Source organism: Spermophilus citellus (genome assembly GCF_964194105.1).
Source record: "Spermophilus citellus genome assembly, chromosome: 3".
In the NCBI taxonomy this organism is placed as follows: domain Eukaryota; kingdom Metazoa; phylum Chordata; class Mammalia; order Rodentia; family Sciuridae; genus Spermophilus; species Spermophilus citellus.
The window spans coordinates 14679523-14706809 of record NC_138184.1 but is presented as its reverse complement, the minus strand read 5'-3'; the positions used below and the strand labels follow the sequence as shown (position 1 = coordinate 14706809).

Sequence of the window (27287 nt, the reverse complement as noted above, 5' to 3'; positions counted from 1 at the left end):
CTGCATTGCTGGTCATTCCTCTCACCGATCCAGAAAGTGATCCAATTCAGGCGATTCCCCCAGCTACTGTTAGACCTGGACCTCTCTTCTCTGGTGCCCGGGTTACATAGAGATGGTGTATCCAGGGTCATTAGTGAAAGCTTGTATCTTTCTGCTGAAGTGACAATACATCCTACTCCCCATGTTTGAGTCACCTCTTTCCAAAGACGTGCTGTACAGTCTGCTTCTTAGAAACCTAGATGTTTTTCTCTTCGCACACACACAAAAAGGCATTCCCCTAATATGTACAGAATTCAGGGTTCATGACCAGCATCTCTGCTGGGTGTGGTGACTCATGCCATTAACTCCTAGCAGCTTGGGAGGCTGGGTAGGAGTTCAGGGCGAGGCTCAGCAATTAGTGAGTCATGGAATGAAAATGAAAAATTGTGTATGTAGCTCAGTGGAAAGTGCCCCTGGGCTAAGCTGCCAGTAAGGGAAAAAAGAAAACAAAGGAAGAAAAGAAAAGTAAAGAAAAAACTGAGATCAACATCTATTTTATCTTTAGGAGCTTATGAGGTGTCACTAGTGCATTTGCTTGATCAGGAAAAAGTCCTCTTTGTAAGAAGGACCTCAATACTCTTTGGCAATGATGGCAAATCTCCCCTGTGCTTTTATAGCTGAGGGAGTGGGAAACAGGTACACTCAGAAAAGCCAATTGTGTTATATAATGATGACTTAGGGGGGTGTTGGGGCAGTTTGACCAAGATTCAGGAGGAATCTACAACTTTACCACAGGGAAAGAAGGTACAAGAGGCATTTAATACCATGTGAATGAAGGCAGATTTTGAAGGTTCACATCTGGGTATCTGAAATTGTTGAAATTGTACTCAGCTACAATAATTCACCAGGTCCTGGGCAAAGGCTAAAAAGCCCATGGACTGGTGAGCTTTAATTCTTGGGTTTGGAAAGGTGGCATTAGCCACCAAATGTAGATTTAGAATCATGTTAATCTCGTTTGCCCAAATACCCTCTAATATTGGATTGGTGTCTCCCCACAGAGTGAACTGATGATGGCAAATCTAATGTTAGGAAGAAAGATGTTGTCTCTTGCTGTGTTTAAAGTGAAGAGGGTTACCCTGCCAGGAATGAGAAAGTGCAGGGCAGGGAGGAACAAGAGAAGCACATTTATGTGTACATGCTGCCATCTGGTGGCTCCTTCTGGTATATGCATTGCTTTACCGCAGCTGGGGCAGGCAGCCACAGGGGAGGAATAAGAGGACTGAAATGCCAAGAGAAAACCAATCCCCAGCCAGGGGTGTGTTCCTCATGGAAGGGAGTAATCCCAACAGCCAAAAGGACAAGTCCCACTAGAGCAGAGAGGAGCAAGATTCCTAGTAGGTAGTACAGAGCTTACACAGGACCCTGCTTCTTCTGAAAAGGACCCATAATCTCCCAGAGGCTCACATGAACACACCTCCTTTTTCTCTTTTCCTGGTGGCAAGCAGTCCTGTAAACCTCAGGAGGGACAGATTTTGTCCTTGGAAAGTGGGCCCATCATGTCTGGCCCTGGAGTCTGAACACCCTCACGGTGTTTAGGACCTAGAAGGAGTCCTCCCATCTAGGGAGTAACAGTTGGTGTGTGAGTTTTCTTTCCAAGTTTTTAGAAGAACAAAGTCAGCCAGGTGGTTGCACACACCTATAATCCCAGCCAATCAGGGGCAGAAGCAGGAGGACCACAAGGTGGTGGCCAGGCTAGCAATTTAGCGAGACCCTGACTGTAAAGAAATAAAAGGGCCGAGGTTGTAGCTCAGTGGTAAAATGCTCCTGGATTTGATCCCCTGAGCCGTATAGATGAACAAGGTCACCTGGGTGAATCTGTGGAGCAGCAGGGCTGGAGTCGGGAGCTGGGAGGACTTGACTTGTGAACTCCAAAGGGCCTTTCGCACCTGTTCCAAATTGATTACATATATGATCACCTCTTATATCTTAGGGTCAGTGACAAGTTCTGAGATCACAAATGTTTTCTCCCCTACAGTATTTCACAGTGGCTCAGTTTAAAGTTTTGGGGTGACTCTGATTCTTCACAGGCCCGCCTATAGGCCAAGGCTGTCACTAGGGTTTGGGGATTTTTTTTTGCACAATTTTACCAAGGTGCTTTTAATCCATTGATTGTCCCTTTCCACTTCGTCTGACAATTGAGTGAGCCATGGGGTGTAAAGATATAAGTGGTGCCCAATACCCATGAGGCCTCATGTGTCACTTTGGAGACTGAGGCCCCAGAATCACTCTGGAGTGACCTAGGGATCCAAACTGAGGGATGGTTTCCTTTCGCAGAGCTTTAGTGACCTGTTGGGTGGGATATGCTGCTATCCACCTAGAAAAGGTGTCACCAGAACCCAGAAGGTGTTTATATCCTTGCCGTGGGGGAAGGAATCTGGAAGAAGTCTACCTGCCAGTAATCCCTGGGGAATGCACCCCATTACTACAGAAGGTTAGGTAAAGGGTGATGTTTGGCTGCCCACACCCCCACATGGAGGCCCTTTCACAGGTGTGGGGCAAGCTCTTGTGACCTCTCAACAGCAGACATGAAGTCTTTCCCTGCAAAGGCCTGAGTGCCAAAGTCATCAGAGCCTCCCTCCCTAAGGGGCACAAGTCCTGGTTTCCCTTAATAATTCCCCACTGGTCAGCCGGAGGCGGTCATGTTTTTTGACCTCCCTTTTACTCCACCAGCTGTCTTCTGCTGCTTCTGTCCCCATTGTTTACCCATTTCCTCAACCAATTTGTCCCTCTGAACCCTGAGTCCAGAAATTTTTAAAGCTTTGTGCCCAGTATGTAGGGGGTGGGGGACTCAGAGGTTCACAATCTGTAGAAGCCCACATAAAAGAAGTTTTTTCCTACTGTATTGGGCACGGGACCCAGGCCTGAATACAAAAATAAACCAAGGACTCTGAAAATCAGAGCCTGGGAAAGGGAGAGTTCCCCTCCCTTCCCTGCACCAGAGCCAGTTTTCAAGGAACCTAAGTTGCACCATTCACTCTCATCTTTTGGATTGTAAAGGACTTTCCCAAGGGTCTAACTGCTTTTCTTTCAAACGTAAACACCCTGTGAAGTCTCCAGGCCAGGCTAGAGGCCTTGAGCTAGTCCCTCTAGCCTGAAAACTCTTTTCTAAGAACAGTTATGGTGAGGGTCTCTGGAGAACTTAATTAAGGTATCTGTGGAGGAGGGGGTGCCACTACATGACCAAAACACTTTCCAATTTTAGAGGAAAAGTTTATTCCAGGATCACATTTTCAGAGGTCTCGGTCCACAGACATTCCTTAGCCTCTCTCTGTTCCTTAGGGCACAAGGTGCCTTAGAACATCACAGTGGAAGTGTGTGGCTGTGGAAAACAGCTGGGAACATGGCACCCGGGAGAGAGCTCAGCTCAACAGGGACAAAATGTCAACCCTAAACCTCACCCCCAAGCATCCATTTCCTCCGGCCACACCCACCTGCCTGCAGGTACCACTCCCCGAATCCCTACCAGGGGATTAATTCACTGACTGGGTTAAGGCTCTCACAACCCAATCACTTCACCTCTAAATCTTCATTGTCTCACACGGGAGCTTTTGGGGGACACCCCACACCTGAACTATGACAGTCAGTGTTGACATTGACCCATTTGTCTTTCCCCGTGGCAGAGCCCAGGGAGGCTGGTGACTTCAGCCTTGTGTCCTGAGGGGTTTGGGAGAAAAGGTCTTGCCTGAGTCCCCTCCTGGGGGTGACAGTGGCACAGCCTGCCCTCCAGGTTCATCCATCACAGAAGCTGACCAATCACAGGGTTGGTCCAAGGAGGCTCAATCCCGGAGCCCAGGCCGACTAGGGTCAACCTGCTCTGGGGTCTGCACACAGGGAGGAAGGGAGTCACCTTCTTCCTCTGGGATGGGAGGGGGAGGAACCCTGCTTACTCTTCCCTACCTGCCCTTCTTCCCTGCCTGGGCGGCCCCCCATGACCTGGCCCTCCCCACCAAGAGGGCCCACCAAAAGCAACTAGCTCCTCTCATGACCTGGCTCTGCTAAGGCCGTATAAAAGCCAGACCCTCATAGTGGCCCACCATCACTTCCCCTGAAGACGTGCCCCTCCGGTGCTGAATAAAGCCTCACTGGGCCATGAGTTCTTCCTCCATTTTTCCTTTTTGCATTTCCTTCCGTGTGCTTTCTTGGTTTCCTGACCTGGAGTGGGGTGTTTGGGGTGGCTTTTTACCCCTCCCCATTCCAACTGCAGTTTTCTTCTCTCCGTGAGACCTCTGAATCAGAGGCCACTTTCTGCCCTTTTGTTCCTGAATGCAACACCGGCCTTCTCATTTCTTGGAGAGGTCAGATCCCTTCCAGTCTCTAGTGCAGGCACACTGCCTGAGACCCTCGCCTTTTGCCCTTTCAGACCCCAGGGGTCCCCCACCATTGAGGATGGAGAGAAGACATTCCTCATTCTCTGGTAGAACTCTGTCTGGTGATGGGAGAGAGACTTCAAGGAATGCCTTGGTCTCAACTGCCTCCCTGTCACACCTTCAAAATGGGGGCTCCCATGGGACTTTGCCTTAGATTGCCTGAGTGCTCATCTGGAACCCAGGGTTTCTCCACCAACCTGTCCACAATTTAAATTAGGCTACCTAAGTCAATGCCTCCATGACCTTTGAACCCCAAATCCTCCAAGATTTAAACAATTTCCTCCAATGAAATGGCAAATGGCCTGGGGCTCCCTACCTCCAAGCTTCTTGTAACCTCCACTCAAAGCCCTCATTAAGACCACCTTGCTCCGCCCTACAATTAATTCTGTCAACACCCCCCTCCATAAGCCCCCTAGATCAAGTCCTGACCCCCAGCCCTTTTCTTCATTTACTGTACCCAGAATAGCGATGCACCAGCCCCGCTTTTGCCTGCAGGTCACTAGCACCCATCAGTGCCACCTACAGTGAGCTGTATGTGTCGGGGGGAGCGTGCTGGCCCATGTTTGGGTCATAGTTTAACCCAGGCAGGGGCACACCACTTTGGGCATGTCCAGCTTCCCTGCTGCCCCTCCCCAAATCCCAAGGCTCTGCCACATGACCCAGGCTGCCCAGACAAGTCACCTCCACTCACACCCACCCCACCAGGATTGGGCTCAAACCAAGGGAGGAGACACAACCCTGGCAGCGACCTGTGAGAGGCCACAACATCTCTGACAATGTAATCACATCCTTAAAGATTTACATTCCCAAATACAGGCCTCGTCCTCACTGGCCTCGTGAAAGGAACAACTTAGCTCTTGCATCACCTGATAAAAGAAAGATTAATGGTTTCTATCTTCTTTATGATTTTCATTGACAGGTTCCAGATGCTGCCACATTTATCTTGTACTAATCTCACTCTAGTACTCATGTCTTTTTGTTTCTCTCAAAGCAGTACCCATGGGCCCCTCAAAAGACCCAGACATTCCTAACTGCTTTCCCCAGTCACTCACTCTCAGCTCTATGTAGCTAGAGGCTTCATCGTCCAGAGGGTTAAATAACTAAAGACTGGGTCAAGAAAGATAGGGGCTAATCAGGAGAAGATAAAATGTTTACACCTTCAGGACAGTTTCCTCACTGCCCCACCCCTCCCTGCTGCTAAGGTAATGTGGCTCAGGGGAGGGAGTTATAGGAGTTGAACTACCCCTGGGCCACGTCATTCCCACCCTTGGATCACTCCACCTTTAGCCCACCTTTTGTCACTAGTCAGGTAAGGACGTGGGGAGCAGAGAGCATGCTAAATACTGACCCCTACATGATTTCTTTTCCAGGAGGCAGTTTACCTGCGCCCCTGACTGACCTCTGAGGACAGGATATGTCACATTCCTTAGCAAACTACCTGTTCACTGCAGGAGGAATCCCCGCCCAAAATAAGGTTGACAAGAGAAACCAAGTTTCCCTGCAGGAGGAGACTTTTATGACCAGATTATGAAACTCTTGAGAGAATCTCAAGATAGAGCTCCCCTCGTTTTAAAATTAGACTTCCTTCTCTAGACTCTCCTGAGACACATTTTCTCTTTTACTCCCCTCATCTGGCAGGAAAAAAACAAAAACAAAAAATCTGTCTCAGTTAATTAGAATAAAACTACCCTTCATCTGTCCAAGTCCAAGAACCCGAATTATTTATATTCTCTAGTGGAGACATCACCCAGAATACTAAGAGACTTGCCTCGCACTTAAAATTGAGGAGCTTAATATGAAATCATGGTTCTATGAGGAACGTGGAAGAAGATTTAAGGGCACAACTAGCTGGCAAATGTCCTCCCTCAAAATAATTTTCAGAAGGTTAGTTAGTATCCTCCATTCTGAGTGGCGCCCCAGCCAGAGGTCATGGAAGAAAAACCAGTTTTCTCAGCACATGTGCCCATATCTCTGTTTTCTTTTTGTTTATTAAGAGGGAGCCTCACCCTCATAAGTAATAGTAGGTTATTTTAATTATGGCCATATTATATTTTTATAGGACTTTTTTTTTTTACAAATTCTATATTTTTTGAGCTCTCGGTTTTTGATCCTGTGCACCAAGATTAATGATTTTCTTATCGATCCTCTTTTATCCAAGAGGTTTTTTTGTTTTGTTTTGTTTTCCATTCTGCTTTGTTCAGAGGCCAGTTTGCAAGGGTGAGCTCTCAGTCTAATAGGTTTTAAGCAGCTACGTGGTCTGTTTCTTGCCTGTCTTGTGTATGTGTGCACACTGTATACTGTGTTTTGTCTACATATGTCCTTATGTCCATGTCATGTACATGGTATTAAAACTGACAGCGATAAATGAGCACACATAAATTAAGTTATAAAAGAAAAACGGACCCAAATACCTTTAGTTCATGGGATTAAAAAAAAGTCTGATTTAAATTAGGTAAACAAGTGACAGTAAAAATGTCTTTAAAATGACTAATTGACAAGTTTTTCTAGGTGGTCAGACAATTGGTAGAATGTTAATTTCTGTAAAATGTCTAGAATGCAATATCCATTGCTCCTAGGATTTTTTCTTTAACAGCAAAAAGATGGCTAGTACTGTTATCTACACTTGTCTGATGTTTGGGTTTTTACAGTTAAAAGTAAGTTAATTAGATTTAACATCAATGGGATTAATCTTCATAAATGTGTTTGTTAGAGGCATCAGATTAATTTACAGAGTTAAAGTGCAAACTGATGAATATAAGATCAAGTACTCTTGATTTCTTTTATTCCATAGGGTAATATACTTAAACATCATGTATGTTTTCATAAATTGGTAAATGGAAAAAGGTTTAAGATTTTTTTATCTGTATAAAATAGATAAAAATAGATTGTTTTCTTCACTGAAAACAAGGTTACTAAGAGTTAAGTTCTAACAGGTATAATTCTATATGCATAGGTTCCAAAATTTTCAACTGTGTTTCAATTAAAGTACTGTAAATATCATAAAGTATTTCATCTTATTAAAATCGAGTAATTTGCCTAAATTTAGAAATTTCATAAGGGTTATATCAGAGTGTAAATTAAGAAAAAGGATCAACAGCTAGGAAAGAGATGTAAGAAGGTTTTAGGTATGGAAATATCAGTACAGAAAATAGAAGGAAAAGGAAATGTTTCTGGGCCCTGTTGGCAGAGCAGGGCTCGAGCCTTGGCTGCGGGAGCGGGATTCAGCTCAGCCCGGGAGATGCTGCGGCCTGGGCTGTACCTGGCTGGGGCAGTCGCAGAGCCGCATTATTTGAAGGAGGCCTCAGAACCTGGTTTCAAGGAGGGGGCTGGGTTCGAAGGTCTACGGAGCCTCTTCGTGCCAGCCCGGGACAAACCCGAGACGGACTGGCTCAGCCGTCTGGATCGGTGCGTGGCCTTCGTAGCCAGGTCCGCTGGAGGGCGGTGCGGTGTCGGTGCCCTGGTCTCTTTTTCAGCCTTGCAGGCGTCAGTCGAAGTGTTGCTATAGTGACTGCTTTTTGATGAAGACTGACCGTCTTACCTTTGAAAACGCCTATGAAAACCTACAGACTATCAAACCTGAAGCTAAGATGAATGAGGGGTTGGGATATGAAGTGGATACCTCGAGTGCACTTTATAAGCAGTATCGCTTACAAAAGTTTACAGAGAAGTATCCAGAATTGCAAAATGTACCTCAAGAACTCTTTGCTGTTGATCCAAATACCATTTCACAAGGATTAAAAGATGAAGTTCTCCACAAATGTAGAAAATGCAGGCGATCCTTATTTCGAAGTTCTAGCATTTTGGATCATAACGAAGGAAGTAGGCCTATAGCCTTTGCCCACAAGAGAATGACACCATCTTTCATGCTTGCCACAGGGAATCAGGCTCAATGTACATCTTATTTCATTGAACCTGTACAGTGGATGGAATCCACTTTGTTGGGAGTGATGGATGGGCAGGTGAGAACACACTTTATTTTCTATAGTTTCATTGTATCATTTATATTGTGTTCATTTTGGCATTTTTAGCCATATTTTAACCAGTGTTTTACTTCATCTTAATGCCTTTCTTTCTGAACATTATACCTTTCTAATGTAGGTAAGGCTATCAAAAATAAAGTTGTTTATATATTTTTGATGCTGGGAATTGAACCTAAGCCTTGTTCATGCTCAGCATGCACTCTACCACTGAGTCATAGCCCCCAAATGAAGTATTTTTAAACACCAGCTGATCTGAAATAATGAAACATATTTGAGAACCACTGGTCTAAGTTATTAGATTTCTTTTAAGGCTATTGTTTTAAATTTTTCCAAATATAAAGCTAATGTTATTTATTTTGTAAACTGTCTAGAATATATGTGACACAATTTGTAACAATTAGGGTAAGTCAGGATTTTAAAATTAGGTTTAAAATTTCTTTCATTTTTCTCTGTTGGGTTCATCTATTTTCTCTAATTTTTCAATTTAGTGTGTTTGCTATGAGGTTCTTTTTCACTTCCTGTTAAAAGTGCAACTCCTGAACATTCTTTGGCAGCCATATTTCTCCTTTATTATTCTAAAGGTTATCCTGATTATAATATTTTTGTGTTTATGTGTACACTTGTACCACTGAGTTACAACCCAGACCCAAGTAATAATCTTAATGAATTTGAAAGATGTATGGTTTTTATAAAAGTTTGTAAGAATTTGTGTAACAGCTATTTTGTGAAAGCCTTCCCTAAAACAGGGTAACCTTTAAAAAAAAAAAAAAAGCTTTATTAGGGTATAACTCATATACCATACAATTTACCTTTTTAAAGTGTAATAATAGTTTTTAGTATGTTTAGAGAGTTTTTTCAATCATCACCATTCTCTTTTTTTTTTTAAGAAAGGGTGAGAGAGAGGAGAGTGAGAGAGAGAATTTTAATATATTTTTTTCTTTTTTAGTTTTCGGCGGACACAACATCTTTGTTGGTATGTGGTGCTGAGGATCGAACCCCGGCCGCAGCATGCCAGGCGAGCGCGCTACTGCTTGAGCCACATCCCCAGCCCCCATCACCATTCTCATTACCCTCAAAATGATGAACCTATTACCAATCACTTCCCTTTTTTTTCTTTTTTTTTTATTTTTTTTTTCAGTTGCAAATGGATATAATACCTTTATTTTATTTTATTTTTATGTGGTGCTGAGGATTGAACCCAGTGCTTCACATATGCTGGGCAAGCGTTCCACCACTGAGCCATAACCCCAGCCCCTCACTTCCCGTTCTTGATGGTATTATTTGCACTGGTTGGACTTTTTTAGTTTTTTTTTCTTTTTTAGTGTATATTTATTAATGCATTATAGTTATATTTAATAGTAGAATTCATTTTGACATATTCATAAACACATTTAACATGGGATTTTTTTTTTTTTTTAGTTTTAATGAAATCCAAATTATCTTTTTCTCTTTTGTACTTTTGGCTTGCTCCTTTAACCGGAAAACATACACAGATAAAGACATTTTTTTATTTATCAATAATGAATTCCTTTTTATTTTTTATTTTAGTTTTATTGATTTTATTCTTTTAAATACATGACAGTGGAATGCATTACAATTCTTATTACACATACAGAATACAATTTTTCATATCTTTGTATATATAGTATGTTCATGGCAATTCATGCCTTTATACATGTACTTTTTTTTGCATTATAATTCTTATTATACATATATACCACAATTTTACAGATAAAAAGACATTTTTATAAAAGGTTATAAATCACATTTGTGTATACTTTTTTGTGTACATATTTGAATTTGCTCTAGAATATATACCTGGTAATAGAATTTCTGACTTGAAAACTGTGACCATTTAAAATATTAGAAATATTGCAGGCTATCATTCAAAATGTCCATACAAATTTGCTTTTCATTAAGTGAATGCACCTACCCATTTCTTCATACTCTTGGTATTATATTATAAAATTGATAAAGCTTTATTATTCTTAGAGTGAAAATGTCAATACTAAAGTGTTTATTTTGAATTTTTATGACTACTACACAGGACCAATATCTTTATATATTTACCAGCTATTTGTACTTTTTTTCCTGTAAATTGTTTCCCTATCCTTGACCTATTTTTTTGTAATTTTGTCTTTTTCTTACTGGTTTGTTGGAGCTCTGTACATACTCTTACAGAATGCTTTATCTAATATACTGCAATTGTTTTCTTCAGTCTGTTGCTTATCTCAACTTTATGGTATATTTTGTCATATTAAAACTTATGATATGTAATCAAAAAAAAAGAAATGTTTCTGGGTAAGAAAGTCTTTGAGTGGTCACGTTGTAATGCGTCTAAGTAAGCAAAAAGATAATCTGAGTAAGTGAAGGGTAAATTTCAAAAAGTTGTGTGTAACTAAGTTGGTTATATATAAGTAGCTCAATCAGTTAAGGCTATTTAAGGTTTTTCCCTAAGGTCAAATATTAATGTATTGGTGTAAACCCAAGTTTAATCTATGTGTTGAAATGATAAGGATTTCTTAAAACATTAATTAACTCTTAACACTGTTCTGCTAAGTTTTTTTAAAATATATTTTTAGTTGTTGACAGACCTTTATTTTGTCTATTTATTTATATGCGGTGCTGAGAATTGAACCCAGTGCCTCACACATAGGCAAGCACTCTACCACTGAGCCACAACCCCAGCCCCCTGTTCTGCTAAGTTTTATTCTTTAAAGCAACTAGTCTTAAAGGAATTAGGGTTTGTACAAACAACTATTATTTTAGCGTATTATGCTACATGACAGAGTCGAGATGTTTCTTTAAAAGCTAAAATTTGTTAGTATAAAAACATCAATGTAATTGTGGTAGTATTACTGTTTACTTCGTATATAAATGTGTTGTGTGTTCGTATCTTCCAGGTAAACTAGTCTTTAAAATAAGAGGCTTAAAAGACCATTTTATTAAGCTGGTGTTCTCCAAACTAAAGTTGTCTTTAATGGTAATTTTAGACTTAAAAAAAATAGTAAATTTTATTGGGGATTTATTTGTATCATTTAATGTTCTATAAATTGGTCCTGTTTTCAATAAGATATATGTAAAATTTTATGTTACTTTTGACACTGGAATAGAAATTTAAATGTCTTTCTAAGATAATGAGAGCCTTGTCTGTTTAAAGGTTAATATTGTGAAACATGAAAACATTTTGCCATTTTCCCACAAAAGGGGGTTAAAAGCTCTCTGAGTTTTTGATTCCTGTTTCAGATGTAATGTTATATTGTGTGAGCTAACATTCATACAGACTCAGGAAACAATATATATAAAATCCATAAAATTATATTTAAGAAAGTGGCAAAGATCAGCTTCAGAAATAAAACACTTTACCTAAGATTTGCCTAGATTCCACTTCACCTGAGTTAAGACTCTGACTCTTTCCTTACTCCATGTTAAGATAATTTCAAAGCAGGCTAGAATTAAGCTTGTTTAAAGTTATGTTGAAAGGATAAATTTTTGTTGTAGAGATTACTGTAATAGGGCTGAGATTATGGCTCAGCGGTAGAGCGATCGCCTAGCACGTGGGAGGCGCCGGGTTCGATCCTCAGCACCACATACAAACAAAGATGTTGTGTCCGCCGAGAACTAAAAAATAAATATTAAAAAATTCTCTCTCTAAAAAAAAAACTTGTAAATTAAAAAAAAGAATTAAAAAAGATTACTGTAATAAACAAGAAATATAATATTTAGCAAAGTAAGGTGTAAGATCATAAAAATTATTTTTCTTAGTTCATAATTATTATACAAACTCAGGGGCTGGGGATGTGGCTCAAGCGGTAGCGCACTCGCCTGGCATGTGTGCGGCCCGGGTTCAATCCTCAGCACCACATACCAACAAAGATGTTGTGTCCACTGAGAACTAAAAAAAAATAAATATTAAAAAAAAATTCTCTCTCTCTCTCTCTCTCCCCTCTCTCAAAAAAAAATTATTATACAAACTCAATGTTTTTACTGTTAATTTCATTTTGTATTTTCCTTGTAAACTTTACCTGTTATATGTTAGTGTCTTACAGAAGTATGACTTTCAATATAACAATCTAAGTTAATTTGAGATATTAAGCCATCATCTATAGACAGAATATAAGGCTAACTTCCAGTCCTAATACAGACCCCAACTAAATAGAAGGGGTAAAATGACTGTAAAGTATAGTCATTAAAGGTAAAGGCCAGTACTCTTACTTTAATACTGATGAGACTGGCTTGCTGGATGATTACTACCAAGGCTTAAAGATTAAGGTTAAGAATAAAAGGGCCAAGAAAAATAGCCAATATTTAGCTCTTGTCCTCTGACTCAGCTTGAACCCAAGGGATAAGATGACTTCTCTAAGAGCTTCCTAACTCTGGATCACATGACCTCCGGATCAGGAGGATCATTGAGATCCTGGAGAACAAAAAGCCCAGTGCAACCAGTGCACATGCTGCAAAAGAGCTAGGTCATTAGAAAAGGCATACATCCCTAATGCTTCCAAGGAAGCCACATCATCAAGGAGACCTTAATCCATCCTAGCAGATGGCACTAAACGAGCTAAGAGGCTGCTTTCAAGTTTCCCAAGAGTCACCCCTGTGGAACTCAGCTGACTCTTAACAATAGAGAGGCACAAGGTCAATTTGACCAGCTTGGTCTTCAACACCTAGCAAAACAGTTATAACCAGAACAGCCATACCTGGGCATTTAAAAGCAAAGGCAATAGTTCTTTTCTTTTATTTTTTTAAAGAGAGAGAGAATTTTAATATTTATTTTTTAGTTTTTGGTGGACACAACATCTTTGTTTGTATGTGGTGCTGAGGATGGAACCCAGGCCGCACGCATGCCAGGCGAGCGCGCTACCGCTTGAGCCACATCCCCAGCCCCAGCAAGAGTTCTTTTAATAGAACTAATGTGATAGTCAAGCCAAAGTGACTCCATTCTGTAAAACAGCCATGCCAAGTAGAAGGTCATGACTGGGGCAAGTTGTTCTTTCCTTTTGCTATAGAAACCCTTCAGAACACGGAACTACTTAATGGGGCATTGTTTCTGTAACTAGGATAACGGGGCTGTGTTTCTGGAACTGGGGTGACTGCGCTAATTGTGATTGGCTAAGTGTCCCACCACCTGACTGCACTTTCCCGCTTCTGTTACTTGGCTGGCTTGCGTTGGCTGGACCCCCAAACATCCCTTTTGTGGCTTTCAGGCTTATAAGGGGCGCCCTTGCAATTGTTTGGGGCTAATCAGGGGAACAGCTGTATGTTCTGGTCAGCCGCCACCAGTGTGCTTTAATAAAGGCTTGATTTGATTATATATGAGTGGTCTAGAAGTCAATTTATGAAACCTGGGGACGTTGCTTTAACTATAACATTAAGTCATACACTTATGTCAGTTCCACAACACTGATGCCCCCAAATTTTGAGAAATTTTTCCTTTGCAAGGCTCATATTTACCCCTGCCTGCCAAAAATTGAATTGGCCTCTGTGCCTTGGTCTTCCTTACTCCTCAAATTGACATTTTATATAACAATCAAAGATTGCCTATCCCGATAAAGGCACACACTGGCTACAAGAGAGCCATTCCATTTATTCCTTTACTCATAGGGATAGAGATATCCACTAGGATTGCCACAGGAGCAGCAGGATTAGGAACTCTATTTACTACTATAAAAATTGTACAATTTATTGAAGATATCCAACAGGTCACCAATTTGGTACTGACATCTGTCATCCAGCAAAATCATCAGGGCCTAGATCTCCTATGCCTCTTTCTAGGGGAAAAGTGTAGCTTCTATGTCAATCACTTGGGACTGATAGGGGATATGTTTAAACTACTACAGGACCAAGTGGAACAAGAGAGATGAGAATTAGTCAGTTCTTAAAACACAGGACTTCCTGGCTTCTCCCATCTTTCAACTTCTCTAATGCTGGTCTTTCTGGCAATGACCTTTCCCCTCTGTTTTGTTTACTTTATACAGAAGCAACTTCTTGACAAGGTGACCTATCTAGCCCACCTTGAAAGAACATTCAAAAGCCATTCTACTTCATTTACAATGTGACTCTCCTGAGCCCCATAATAAATCATTCTCCTGAGTCCCGTAAGGAAGGAATCACCCATAATGATGCTGAAATTCCCTCTCTATAGCCACTCAAGCCAGCCACAACTACCAGAATTGTATATGACATCGCTCCAATGCATATGTCCTAAGAACCTGGAATGAATGACATGGGCAATGGGCCCCCAAGGAACCTCTCTTCCTCTATCTGCCCTCCTTCCCTGTCCTGGTGTCCCCTCCCACCAAGAATGCCCACCAAAAGTACCTAACTCTTCCCATACCTGGCTCTGCTAAGGCCATATAAAAGCCAGACCCTCATGGTGGCCCACCACAATTTTCCCTGAAGTTGTGCCCCTCTAGTACTGAATAGAGCATCACTGGTCCATTCTTGTGTGTGTGTGTGTGTGTGTGTTCCCTTCTATGAGCTTTTAGGAAGCATGGTTGCCAGGTTTAGAGTTGGGCAAATTTTAGGAATGACTTCAGGGGATTACAGTATGAGGATTGGGGCTTGGTCAGTCACCTACAGTTAGCCATTGATCTCCCTCCTTAATCCACCAGACATCTTCTGCTGGCTGATATTGATGTCTTTTAACTGCAAGGACACTGAGCCTGATGGCTAGTAAGTGTCCTTGGTGGCCTCCTCTACCAAATGGGCTGTGGCCACCAAGCCCCTAGGTATCCAGGCCATGCACAGGACATGGAATCTAACTGTTTAGAAAAGTAAGCCACAGACTGAGGAATATACTTTAGTTTTTGAGTGAAGACTCATGCCACACCTTGTCTCTCAGCTACATGCCAGGTGAATGGCTCATGTAAGTTAGGAATCTCCAAGGCTATGGCAGATAAGTCCCTGAGCTTTAGAAAGAACCTGTTTTGGGCTAGGGTTGGCTCAGTGTTTCCAGGGAGGCTAAGGCAGGAGGATTGCAAACTAGACATTAGCCTGGGCAATTGAGACCCTTTATCAAAATAAAATAAGTGGGGCTGGGAATGTGGCTCAAGCGGTAGCGCGCTCGCCTGGCATGCGTGCGGCCCGGGTTCGATCCTCAGCACCACATACCAACAAAGATGTTGTGTCCGCCGAGAACTAAAAAATAAATACTAAAAAAAAAAAAAAAAAAAAAAAAAAAAAAGTGGGGCTGGGGATATACCTCAATTGTAGAGGATGTACTTAGAAAGTGTGAGGCCTTGGGTTCAAAATGCAGAACTGCAAGCAGAACTGCAAAAAAAAAAAAAAAAGGGGGGGGGGTGTCTCATTGAGTCATAAATTAGTCTCTAGGACTGACACAGCAATCTGATTTTCCTGCCCTTAAACTGTAAGAAATATTGTACAGATGATAGCTGTAATTAATTCAATAGGGAAGTTGAAATTACAATTGAAGAGAATTGCTATCCCACTGAAAATGAATTTCATTCTTCTCAGATCTGTATCACAAAAGAACTCTATCACAGTATTATCAATATTTACCCAAAAAATTTCTTAAAGAAAAAGCTAATGTAGGGCTGGGGATGTGGCTCAAGCGGTAGCGCGCTCGCCTGGCATGCGTGCGGCCCGGGTTCGATCCTCAGCACCACATACCAACAAAGATGTTGTGTCCGCCGAGAACTAAAAAATAAATATTAAAAATTCTCTCACTCTCTCTCCTCTCTCACTCTCTCTTTAAAAAAAAAAAAAAAAAAAAGAAAAAGCTAATGTATATTAATCTGCATTTTGTTTCAAACATTTCTTAAATCTAAAAAAGCATGAACAAAAATCTGTTTTGAAGAAAATATACATCTATCGCTGTATCATGGGCATATACAAATATGTAAAAATGAATTTCACCATTATGTGTAATCATTATGTGCCAATACTATAGAAAAAATATGCCATCAAACAGTGAAAATTATAAAATCCATGTAAAAATGTCATTTTCCCCTGAGAAGAAACATACACATGTATACATGTACCTGTATATATAAAACTACAAATTGTAATATAAAATGAATTGCATTCTGCCATCATGTATAACAAATTGGAATAAATAATTTAATAAAAAAGACACTATTACATTTGCCACCCCCCCAAAAAAAACTACATATAAATGAAGCCTAATGGCATATTAGAAATACACATCAAATTGCTTTAGAGCCAACATGCTTCAAAATGTTAGAAGACATACTACCAGATTTGATTTAAAATATAGTACCTATTAAACTCAGATAATACAGCCTACTTAAACAAAACTCAGAAATGTTTCACCTCAATCTTTATTTCAAAGAATCCAGATTAGAAACACACAGTGCAGAGATTACTTTAAGAATGAATTACTGTTGAAAATAATATAAGTTTTGGGAAATCTCTAGGTAGTAGAGTTTCTGGAGACTTCTAAACTAATTATTTTGAACCAAGTTCTTCATATCAATTGCACATATAGAATTCTGCTACATGAGGAATTTTCATAGGCCTCTGAAACTATCTTACAACAGGAGAACTCTCTTCTGAGAATATTTCACATCCACAGGGTTTTAATCCACTGTGATTTCTTACATGTGAACCAAATGTAGATCATTGAATATGGCTTCTATTGCAGGTTCCACTGCATACTGTGTTCATTTATAGGAGTATCCTGAACCAAGATGACAAGCATTCCCATATCCTTTGCAATAATAAAAGTTATTGCACCTGTATTCTCATGTTTGCAACAAAGTTTCTGTGATAATAAAGACTTCCCACTTTTCTGTATTCACAGTTACTCTCCAGTGTGTTCTTCCATGTAGTTGAAGCAATCTGAGAAAAAGACGGTTTTACATTGCTGACATCATTAAGGTTTCTCCTCTGTGTGAATTGTTTCATGGTATCAAAGGGAACTGTGAAGGGCTGGGGATATAGCTCAGTTGGTAGAGTGCTTGCCTTGAATATACAAGGCCTTGGGTTCAATCCCCAGCACCACATACAAAAAGAACTATAAGCAGTGAAAGCTTGCTCACTTTGTTTACACTCATGGAGTTTCTCTCAAAAGTGAATCCTTGATGTTTGAGAAGGTAACTGAATGGAGTAAAGGCTTTGCTGCTTTCTTCACACACACAGGGTTTCTCTCCAGTGTGCATTCCTTCATGTATTTTAAGTGTGGAGGAATCACTGGAGGATTTCCCACACTGCTCTCATGCATGTTTTCATTTCATTGTGAATTCTTTAATGTTGTTTGAGGGGACAGGGATAACTGTAGGCTTTGCCACATTGTTTTCATACACAGGGTTTTTCTCCGGTGTACATTTCTTGTCTTCTGATTGTACAGGACTAAATGAAAGCTTTCCCACAGTTTACATGTACAGGACTTCTCTTCCCTGTGAATTCATTCATGTGCTTTGATGGGGCTTGAAGAATTAAAGCCTATTTCACATTGCTTACACATATAGGGTTTATCTCCAGTGTTTTCTCAGGTCTTTTGATTGCATCAGAACGACTGAAAGGTTTCCCATTGTTTACCCGTATAGGGTTTCTATCCCCTATGAATCCGTTCATGTTTTCTAATGGAGCTGGAAGAACTAAAGGTTTTTCCACATTGTTTACATATGTAGGGTTTCTTTCCACTATGAATTTGTTCATGAATTTGAAGGGAATTGGGAAAACAAAAGGCTTTCCCACATTGCTTGCATTCATAAGGTTTCTCTCCACTGTGAATTCGTTCATGGATTTTAATATAATAGGTAGAACTAAAGGCTTTTCCACACTGCTTACATACACAGGGTTTTTCTCCACTGTGGATCTGTTCATGTGCTTTCATGCATCTAGAAGTACTAAAGCTTTTTCCACATTGCTTACATATATAGGGTTTCTCTCCACTGTGAAGTCGTTCATGTTTTCTAATGGAGCTGGAAGAACTAAAGGCTTTTCCACATTTCTTACACACATAGGGTTTCTTTCCACTATGAATTTGTTCATGAATTTGAAGGGAATTTGGAAAATGAAAGGCTTTCCCACATTGATTGCATTTATAAGGTTTCTCTCCACTGTGAATTCGTTCATGGATTTTAATGTAATAGAAAGAACTAAAGGCTTTTCCACATTGTCTACATACACAGGGCTTCTCTCCACTGTGAATCTGTTCATGTTTTCTAATGGAGCTGGAAGAACTAAAGCCCTTTCCACACTGCTTACATACAAAGGGTTTCTCTCCATTGTGGGTTATTTCATGTATTTGAAGGGATCTGGGGAAATGAAAAGCTTTCCCACATTGTTTACATGTATAAGGTTTCTCTTCACTATGAATGCGTTCATGTGTTTTCATATGGTTAGAAGAATTAAAGCCTTTTCCACATTGCTTACATACATATGGTTTTATTCCACTGTGAATTTGTTCATGCATTTGAAGAGAACTGAGAAAAGGAAAGGCTTTCCCACATTGTTTACATGAATAAGGCTTCTCTCCACTGTGAATTCGTTCATGTTTTCTAATGGAGCTGGAGGAAATAAATTGTTTCCCACATTGCTTACATACATAGGGTTTCCTTCTAGTGTGCGTTATTTCATGTCTTTGAAGGGATCTATATAAATGAAAAGCTTTCCCACATTGTTTACAAACATAGGGTTTCTCTCCACTGTGAATTTGTTCATGGATTTTTATGTAATAGGAAGAACTAAAGGCTTTTCCACATTGTTTACATACACAGGGTTTCTCTCCACGATGAACTTGTTCATGGATTTTAAGGCGATAGGAAGAACTAAAGGCTTTTCCACATTGCTTACATACACAGGGTTTCTCTCCACTGTGAATTCGTTCATGGATTTTAATATAATAGGAAGAACTAAAGGCTTTTCCACAGTGTTTACATACACAGGGTTTCTTTCCACTGTGAATTTTTTCATGTGTTTTCATGTATCTGGAAGTGCTAAAGGCTTTTCCACATTGCTTACACACATAGGGTTTCTTTCCACTGTGAATCTGTTCATGAATTTTAAGGGAACTGGGAAAATGAAAGGCTTTGCCACATTGTTTGCATTTATAAGGTTTCTCTCCACTGTGAATTCGTTCATGAACTTTAATGTACCTAGAAGAACTAAAGGCTTTTCCACAGTGCTTACACACATGGGGTTTCTCTGCTGTGAGAGTTCTTTCATGCTTCTGAAAACATTGGGGATCATGGAAGGCTTTCCCATGTTCCTTATATTCATATGGCTTCCCTCCATGTTCCAGATACTCATGCGCTTTGTGTCTAATATGAGCTGTCTGGGGCATGGCTAGGGATGAATCTGCAACGAGGACATCTCCACACACATGGTGTTCACTTGGTTTTACTCCAGAAGAACTTCTCTTGTTTATAAGAGGATCTAAGATCTGGCTGAATATTTCTCCATATTGATTATCTTCTTTCTGTTCCCAGAGTCTCTCAATCACTTGAATTCTGCAAAGAACAGAAACTACATTACTAAGTATTTACTTATTAATGATCTACCAGAACAACAGATTTCATGTTGCGTTTTATTGAGCTACATTCCAGTCCTGTTAAAGTTATTTTTCATATTTTGAAAGAGCCTCTCAGTAAGTTGTTCAGGGGTTTACTAAGGTGCTGGCCTCCCACTTGTGATCCTCCTGCCTCAGTCTCCCAATCGCTGGATTTACAGGTATGCACTACCACTTAGCTTGGGGTTCTAAATACTCCTTCCAAGTAATGTATTTTTTTAATCCTGAAGATGTTTATCAAATTACAAAAGAATACTATTTATGTGAAATGCATGGGACAAAATTCAGATTGGATTTTGTGATATTTGTATATACACAGTAAGATACCTTCAAAATGGGTTCCACTTGAGGGCAATTTCATACATATCCAGTAATTTGTGTATGAAACACAGTATATTATATAATATATTATCAGAAAGTGTCACTTAAGACATCAAATGGTTCCTATACTGGAACATTTTGGATCTTGAACTTTCCAACTCAAACTGTATGTATTGTTTAAAAAAAAAAAAACAGATTAAATCATGGAATGTATATTTTCCTTCTCTTCATGACTTTTTTATACATTACTCCAAGATTTATGAGGTACATTGCCTTATCTTGTGAGTTCAATTACCGTAGATTTCTCCAGGAAATATAGTGATCATCGATGGCCTGATTTTTCCAGTTTTTTCCTAAAATGCAGACCCAGAAATATCATTGTCAGTTCAATATTACATAAAAATTATCAGTGTCTTGTAGATCTGTTGAATAATGTCATCATGCCAGTATAGTCATCAGAATGTGAACCTTCCATATTCCAGATCATGGAACAGAACTGATAGGCAAGTAACAACCATTCTCTGATTGACAAAATGAGGGAAAAATGTCACCCTTACCTATAGTGGTCAGGTTCCAGAAGGTTTCCTGCATCACATCTTTGAAGAGCTTCTTCTGGGAAGGATCTAGCAGAGCCCACTCCTCCAGGGTGAAGTTCACAGCCACATCCTCAAAGGTCACCGACTCCTAAAATATCCCACAGGTATTCCAAGGAGGAAAATGAGACATACTGCAGACCTACACTCAGTTTGTGAGAATCTCATATGGTACTGTGTCTCCCAATACTCCAACACCTGGGTGTCACACTCTAACTCTCCAGCCAGGCTCACATCCTCTCACATCAATTCTGATGCTGGATCATATCTACTTGTTAGAGTAACAGAAAGAACAGGAACTCTGGCTGTGCTTCTGGGTCACTCCAGTTCTCTTTGTACACTCATCTCTAGCCCTTCTCACCACAAAGTCCAACATGTACTGCACGTAATATCAGTAGCTGTTATGAGACAGCATATTCTTAGAAATACTTGAGGAAAAACTTTGATCTTTGTTGATATCTGGGAACTACTGTTAGTATGATCCTCACCAGCATAACTGTAAAGAGGGAATTGGGTTCCCATGCAGGTTATCCCAACAAAATTCAGCCTGTTTAAATCCTGTTGCTCCTCTACATGTTTGTGAGACTTTGACATGCTTTTTAGATGTTGCCTATCTCATTATCCCCTGAAACACACCTGGGTGATGAATCTTTAGTGAACTGGATCAGATTTTAAAACTCTTTTTTTGGCAAGGGATATAGCTCAGCCGGTAGAATGCTTACCTTGCATGCACAAAGCCCTGGGTTCAATCCCCAGCATCACAAAACAAAACCAAACCTCTTTTTACAACTCCTTATTTAGAGAATTAAGCACATCCTTTGGGGTTGCACTAAGGGACCACAACTGGAAGCCTGTATGTTAGTTTCTGTACATCCACAAGAACATAATAGTAAATAAGACTCATGAAGGATAACTCAGTATACTCATAGGTAATCATTAAGGTTTTTGTTGGAGAATGTCAAAGCTGAATAAAATAAGGGGAAAAGTGGTACATGTTCTTAGAAAGATTTCAGTGTCACCAAGGTTTCACCTCTCACAGGACCTATAAAAATTGCAAAAATGCCAAAAACAAGTCCTTTTCCTAGGAAAACAAAAACTAGGTCATGCCTGGTACAGTGGCACACTCCCATAATCCCAGTGACTTGTATGTAGTGAGACCCTGTCTCAAAATATTTTAAAAAATAAGATAAAGGAATAAATTTTGGGCCTGGTTCGGTGGAGCACGCCTGTAATCCCAGTGGCTCAGGAGGCTGAGACAGGAGGATCACGAGTTCAAAGCCAGCTTCAGCAATGGCAAGGCACTAAGCAACTCAGTGAGAACCTGTCTCTAAATAAAATACAAAAATAGGGCTAGGGATGTGACTCAGTGGCCAAGTGCCCCTGAGTTCAATCCCTGGTACCAAAAAAAAAAAAAAAAAAAAAGAAAGAAAGAAATTTTGGGGCTGGGGATATAGCTCAGTTGGTAGAAGGCTTGCCTTACATGCACAAGGCCCTGGGTTCAATCTCAGCACCACAAAAAAATAAAAATAAATAAAAGTTTTAAAAAGGGCTTAAGATGTGGCTCAGTGATTTAGGGCCTTTGGCATCAACTCAAACCAACAAGAAAAAAAAAAAGGAAGAAAACAAAGGCAAAAAACTAATTTATGAAAGCCTCTGGGCATAATGAACCTCTAACAATATTTAAATTTGTTGGAATAAGAGAGTGATAATTTTATTGTTCTTTTAAATTAGGAAACACTCTATTTTCTTTTTTATTTTTTAGTTGTAGTTGGACACAATACCTTTATTTTATTTATTTTTATGTAGTGCTGAGGATCAAACCCAGGGCCTCGAATGTGCTAGGCAAGTGTTCTACCACTGAGCCACAACCCCAGCCCCAAGGAAACATTTAATAATTACATTTAAGTAATTTAAGTAATTACCTTAAATGTAAATGTTCTGCAGAAAGACTGGCAGAAAACAAGCTGTTAATGAGGGTCAGGACACCAATATCTGAAAGCAATACTTTATTCATGGTGTCACAGCCCAGAGAGATAAATCCCAAAGTCTGAGCACTGAGCACAGCAGGGCCATTACTTTATATAAGCATGTTTGGGGTACATCAAGGCAAGGGAGTTGGTGCAATTCTATTGGAAGGTGCATTCTACATTAAATTTTTTTTTTTTTAAATTGTAGATGGACAGAATGCCTTTATTTTATTTGTTTCTTTTTATGTGGTGCTGGGATGGCACCCAGTGACTCATGCATGCTAGGCAAGTTCTCTGCCACTGAGCTACAGCGCTAGCCCACATTCTACATTTCTTATATGGATGCAAGCTTGTCAACTGCCCAGGGACTCTTAGCTTCTACAACTTAGGGACTTTTACTACACTAAGCCTAAAGTAGGATTGTTCTGTCTCTGTTGCTTGGTTTATTGTTTCTGCCACTGTAGTTACCTTTTACAGGTACCTGTTAGCCACCACAAGCCTCTGTTTAAATGTCAGTAAGCTGAGCTTCTGTGTGTCCACAGGCAAAAACCACAGCCTGACAGCTCTTAAACTGCCAAAGTTCCCATTTGCTGTACCACAATACAGAATCTTTACCAATTCTGTCTTGTTCTGAGCTACAAGACACACCTAAAGGAACAAACCTAAAGGAACACAAATTGTGGGGAGCAGATGAGCCCATAGTCATCAGCTGATCTTGCACTGTGGCAAAGGCCAAGGCTGGGAAACATTCCTTGCCAAAGGCGAGGATGTGAACAGTCTTTTGACACTCGGCTCTGACTTCACAGACTTCAGTTATCAAATGTTCCAGTACAATGCTTTTTCTGGGTACAGCAGTTTCTAGCTCTGTAACTTTTTAGCGCACAAAGAAGCCTCTTAATAACTCACAAGCTTTGAATTTGAACACTTTACAATGCCCCAATAGTTAAACTTCCTGATTAGGAGTCCCTATATAATAAACTTGCAGAGCTAGTTCTGGGTCACTGTTCCTCCATCAGAAGGCAGTGTCCCACCTGGCCCCAGCTTTGCTTAAAAATGTGTCTGTGTTTTTCTCCATCTCCAGTCCCCAGTACTCAAGATCCTTTGTTGAAGTTTCATGGGCCGCAGCAAGAAATCATAGTCAGTTGCTCACTTTCCATACTGAAAGACCATACTGAAATGAAACCAGACATCAAAAGCATAAACATAGCTGGAAAATGTCCAAGAAACTGCACACTCCATGGCTGAATGGCACAGGCATTGAAAGAAACAATACCAAAGAAATTTAAGTATTTTGAAATATGTGAACATGAACAAACATGTTAACATCACTTGTGGGATACAGAAAAAGCAGTGCATAGGGAGAAACTTAAAACAATGAATGCATGTATTAGAAAAGAAGAAAGACCTTAACTCAACAGTTTAATGTACCACATTGAATAACTGCCAAACCAGAGCAAGATAATTTTAAGTAAAGCACAGAAAAATAATTTGGAAGAAATCAACCAGTTTCTGGAAAGAAACAACCCACACTATCTCACTGAGGAAAGATAATCAATGTAAATAAAGCACTATGTATTACAGAAACAATAGCAACTCAACAACAGGGAAAAGCAGGCTCACTGGTCTCTTTGGCTAATTCTCACATTTAATAACAACAATCATCACAATTTATCCAGATAATAGATGTTAAAGTACTTCTTAATAATGTATGAGTCCTATAGGGCCATGATACTAAACTAGATAGACATTATAAGAAACAAAATAAATAGATATATAGATAGATAAAGGAATGACTGAGGTTTTCTAAAGAAAGAAAGAAAGAACTGGGGATGTATCTCAGTGAGAGTTCCCTGGGTTTCAATCCCAGTACAGAGGAGGAGAGAGAAGACAAAGAGATTTTATGAATAAGGATGAAAAAAATCTTCAACAGGGTCTGGGGATAGCTCAGCAGTAAAGCACCTGCCTAGACAGATGAGGCCCTGACTTTGATCCCCAGCACTGCAAAAATAAATATATAAATAAATAAGAAAAAAGCCCACAACAAATAATGGTATATTACATCTATCCTTATTTAAACACAATAATCCAACAAAATCCAAGTAGAAATTCTTACAAGTATTTTTCAAAAATATTTTGTTGTCAATAGATCTTATTTTATATATTTGTACATGAGGCTGAGAATTGAACCAGTGCCTCACACATGCTAGGAAAGCATCTACCACTGAGCCACAACCCCAGCCCCTACTATAAAGAATGACCAAACATTAAAAAGTCAACTCATGTAATTGATCATCTCAACAAGATAAACAACAAAAACTCTTACGATCAAACCAATAGGTACAGAGAAACCATAAGAAATAATAATGATAGGCATTGAGACTTAGATGAAACAAATAGAAAATGACTTCTCAAACATGCCATTATTGCCTACCTACAAAATCTCAAAGAACCAACAAAAACTCCTGCAATTAATACTGGAGTGTAGCATGGTTGTAAAACACACAGGACCTTAATATGCAAAAAATCCATGATTTTTCTATATATCAAGTATAAAAAAAATCAATGTCAAATTAAAAACAACACCACTGAAACCAAACAAAAAGTTGGACTGTTGAGAGCTACAGCCGAAGGGGCCCCAGCAAACGTGTAGCTGCCAACTGATTGACTCCTCTGCGATGATGCTCATTGGGCTGTTTCCCGCCCTTTCAGACCACGGAGCTGCTCATTGGGGGACTTTTTTTGGCTCCGCCCACTGGACCCAGCCAATCAGCCTCAAGAGCAGGAGGAGTGGGGGAGGTGGAGAGGCTTGTGGGAAGCCGGTGGTGGCAGTTGGGCTCTGAAGGTTTTCCTGAGGAGCTGTTTTGTTTGGCGTGTGTGGTTCTAAAAATAAAGTTTGTTTCTTTTGACAAGTGGCTCCTGAATTGTGCCCAGCCAGACTGCGGCATTGGACAAAGAGACAGAGAAACAATTTCAGAAAAATGAAGGATCACTTAAGAAAAACGCTCAAGGGCAGAGGTAATCAATGAAAGCAAGATACATCTTAGGGCCTCCGGAGGCTGAGAGAAAGGAGGATCTCAAGTTCAAAGCCAGCTGCACCAACTTACTGATACCATGTCTCAAAAGAAAAAAGAAAAAGCGCTGGGGATGTATGTAGTTGAGTAAAGTGTCCCTGGGTTCAATCCCCACTACAAAAAAACACGGAGATGGGGGATAGGCAGTGCTTGGGGATATGCCTCAGCGGTTAAGGACCCTGAGTTCCATGGCGGTAGTAAACAAAACCAACCACCCACCCACCCAAGGCTCACGTCAGGGTGAAACGTTCTAAGACGATGCTGCCACCCTCCATCCTCCCTTCATCCGCCACCTTCTCTGTACTCCCCTTTGCTCCCCTCTAGAAAGAAAAGTCCTTTCTGCCACCCACTGAGGGGTCTGCAGACCTCACAGCTGGGCTTCGCTGCTTTGCGGTTCTCTTAAATGCAGCTGCGCCTCCCTCGATCCGCATTTTCTAAATCAATGTCCAGCGGCGCTGATTTCCAGTGGGGGGCCCTGGCAGAAGGGTCTACAGATCTGTCCGCCTCCTGCCCCCACAAGCCCCGGGCTGAGGGTCAGTCGCGGATTTGGGAACCGGCTTCCCCAGTTTTGCAGACTTCGGAGTAACCGGGGAACCCCGAGGAGCAGGGGGGCTGGGACGCGCACACCTCCCTCCCAGGCCCCGCCTCACCCGCGGCGGGAGTCTCCCCGCGACCCTCCCGCCGCCACCGCAGAGGGGGGGACGCGGGGCTGGGGGGCCGCGCTGCCCACAGACCGCTCCGGTCGGCAAAGCGCCGCGCGGGACCCGGGGCCCGGCCGGACTCCGACCGCAGTCGCCGCAGCTGCCGCGGGAGGCCCGGGTCCGTCCACAGCGACTCATCCGTCCCCTTCACCGCGACCCGCTCCCCTTGCGGGAAGGGCGCCCTCCACACTCACCATTGCCCGCCTTCTGGGGGTTCCCGGGGTCGCCTCAGCCCGCAGAGGGCGGAGGTCACAGCGACGAGGCTGAGCCACTCAGAAGTTCTCTTCAGAGGACCCCCTGGACACACTATGGCGGCCCAGGAATGAAGCCGATCTGAAGTGGAAGGTTTCCATCTTCTTCCAGCTGCGCTCCTGATTGGACAATTCCTGCGGCCCCACCCCATATCTCTGATTGGCTAGTGTTCCAAGCCCCGCCCCTGAGTCTGAGTGACAGCAGGATAGAACCTCTACCTGGCTGAATGGAACCCAAGAGGTGGTTTCCAGCTACAGCCCTTCCCGGATGAGCTTCTTCCCAGGGCCTGGACCTGAGCTAACGGGAGGGATAATTGCACACGTCCATACAGGTCCACTCTCCGAGGTGTGGGAATACCTATATAAACTAAATATAGTAAACAATATGTGAGATAATTTTATAAAATGTAACTTTTAGGACTATGGATTGAAACCAGAGCCATTTAACCATTGAGCCCCATATCCAGCCCTTTTTTTAAAAACACCTTTATTTTATTTAT

The 27287-nt window shown here is 41.0% G+C and overlaps 1 protein-coding gene and 1 pseudogene across 2 annotated transcripts; one reads left to right on the top strand and one right to left on the bottom strand.

Moving 5' to 3' along the window:
• The first annotated feature begins 4874 nt into the window (after positions 1–4874).
• Positions 4875–11638, top strand: LOC308643300 (dual specificity protein phosphatase 12-like; annotated as a pseudogene). The gene is made up of 3 exons: positions 4875–4930; positions 7547–8365; positions 11633–11638. The product of its transcript is annotated as a dual specificity protein phosphatase 12-like (transcript).
• A 5033-nt stretch (positions 11639–16671) lies between these two features.
• On the bottom strand, positions 16672–26850 carry LOC308644963 (uncharacterized protein). Its single transcript, XM_081286838.1, has 4 exons — positions 26731–26850; positions 20762–20888; positions 20500–20557; positions 16672–19824 (listed from the first exon to the last, which is right to left on the bottom strand). Exons 1-4 carry the CDS (start codon positions 26731–26733, stop codon positions 17922–17924), a joined length of 2091 nt encoding a protein of 696 aa, XP_081142964.1. The 5' UTR covers positions 26734–26850; the 3' UTR covers positions 16672–17921.
• Between the last annotated feature and the right edge of the window lie 437 nt (positions 26851–27287).

Bases quoted from the DNA above. Each gene is read 5' to 3' on its own strand.
- LOC308644963 (XM_081286838.1), bottom strand. The intron at 20,558-20,761 runs GTAAGGGTGACA...TCTGCATTTTAG, and splicing joins CTGGAACCTGACCACTATAG to GAAAAAACTGGAAAAATCAG. The intron at 19,825-20,499 runs GTAATTGAACTC...TGTTCTTTGCAG, and splicing joins ATTTCCTGGAGAAATCTACG to AATTCAAGTGATTGAGAGAC.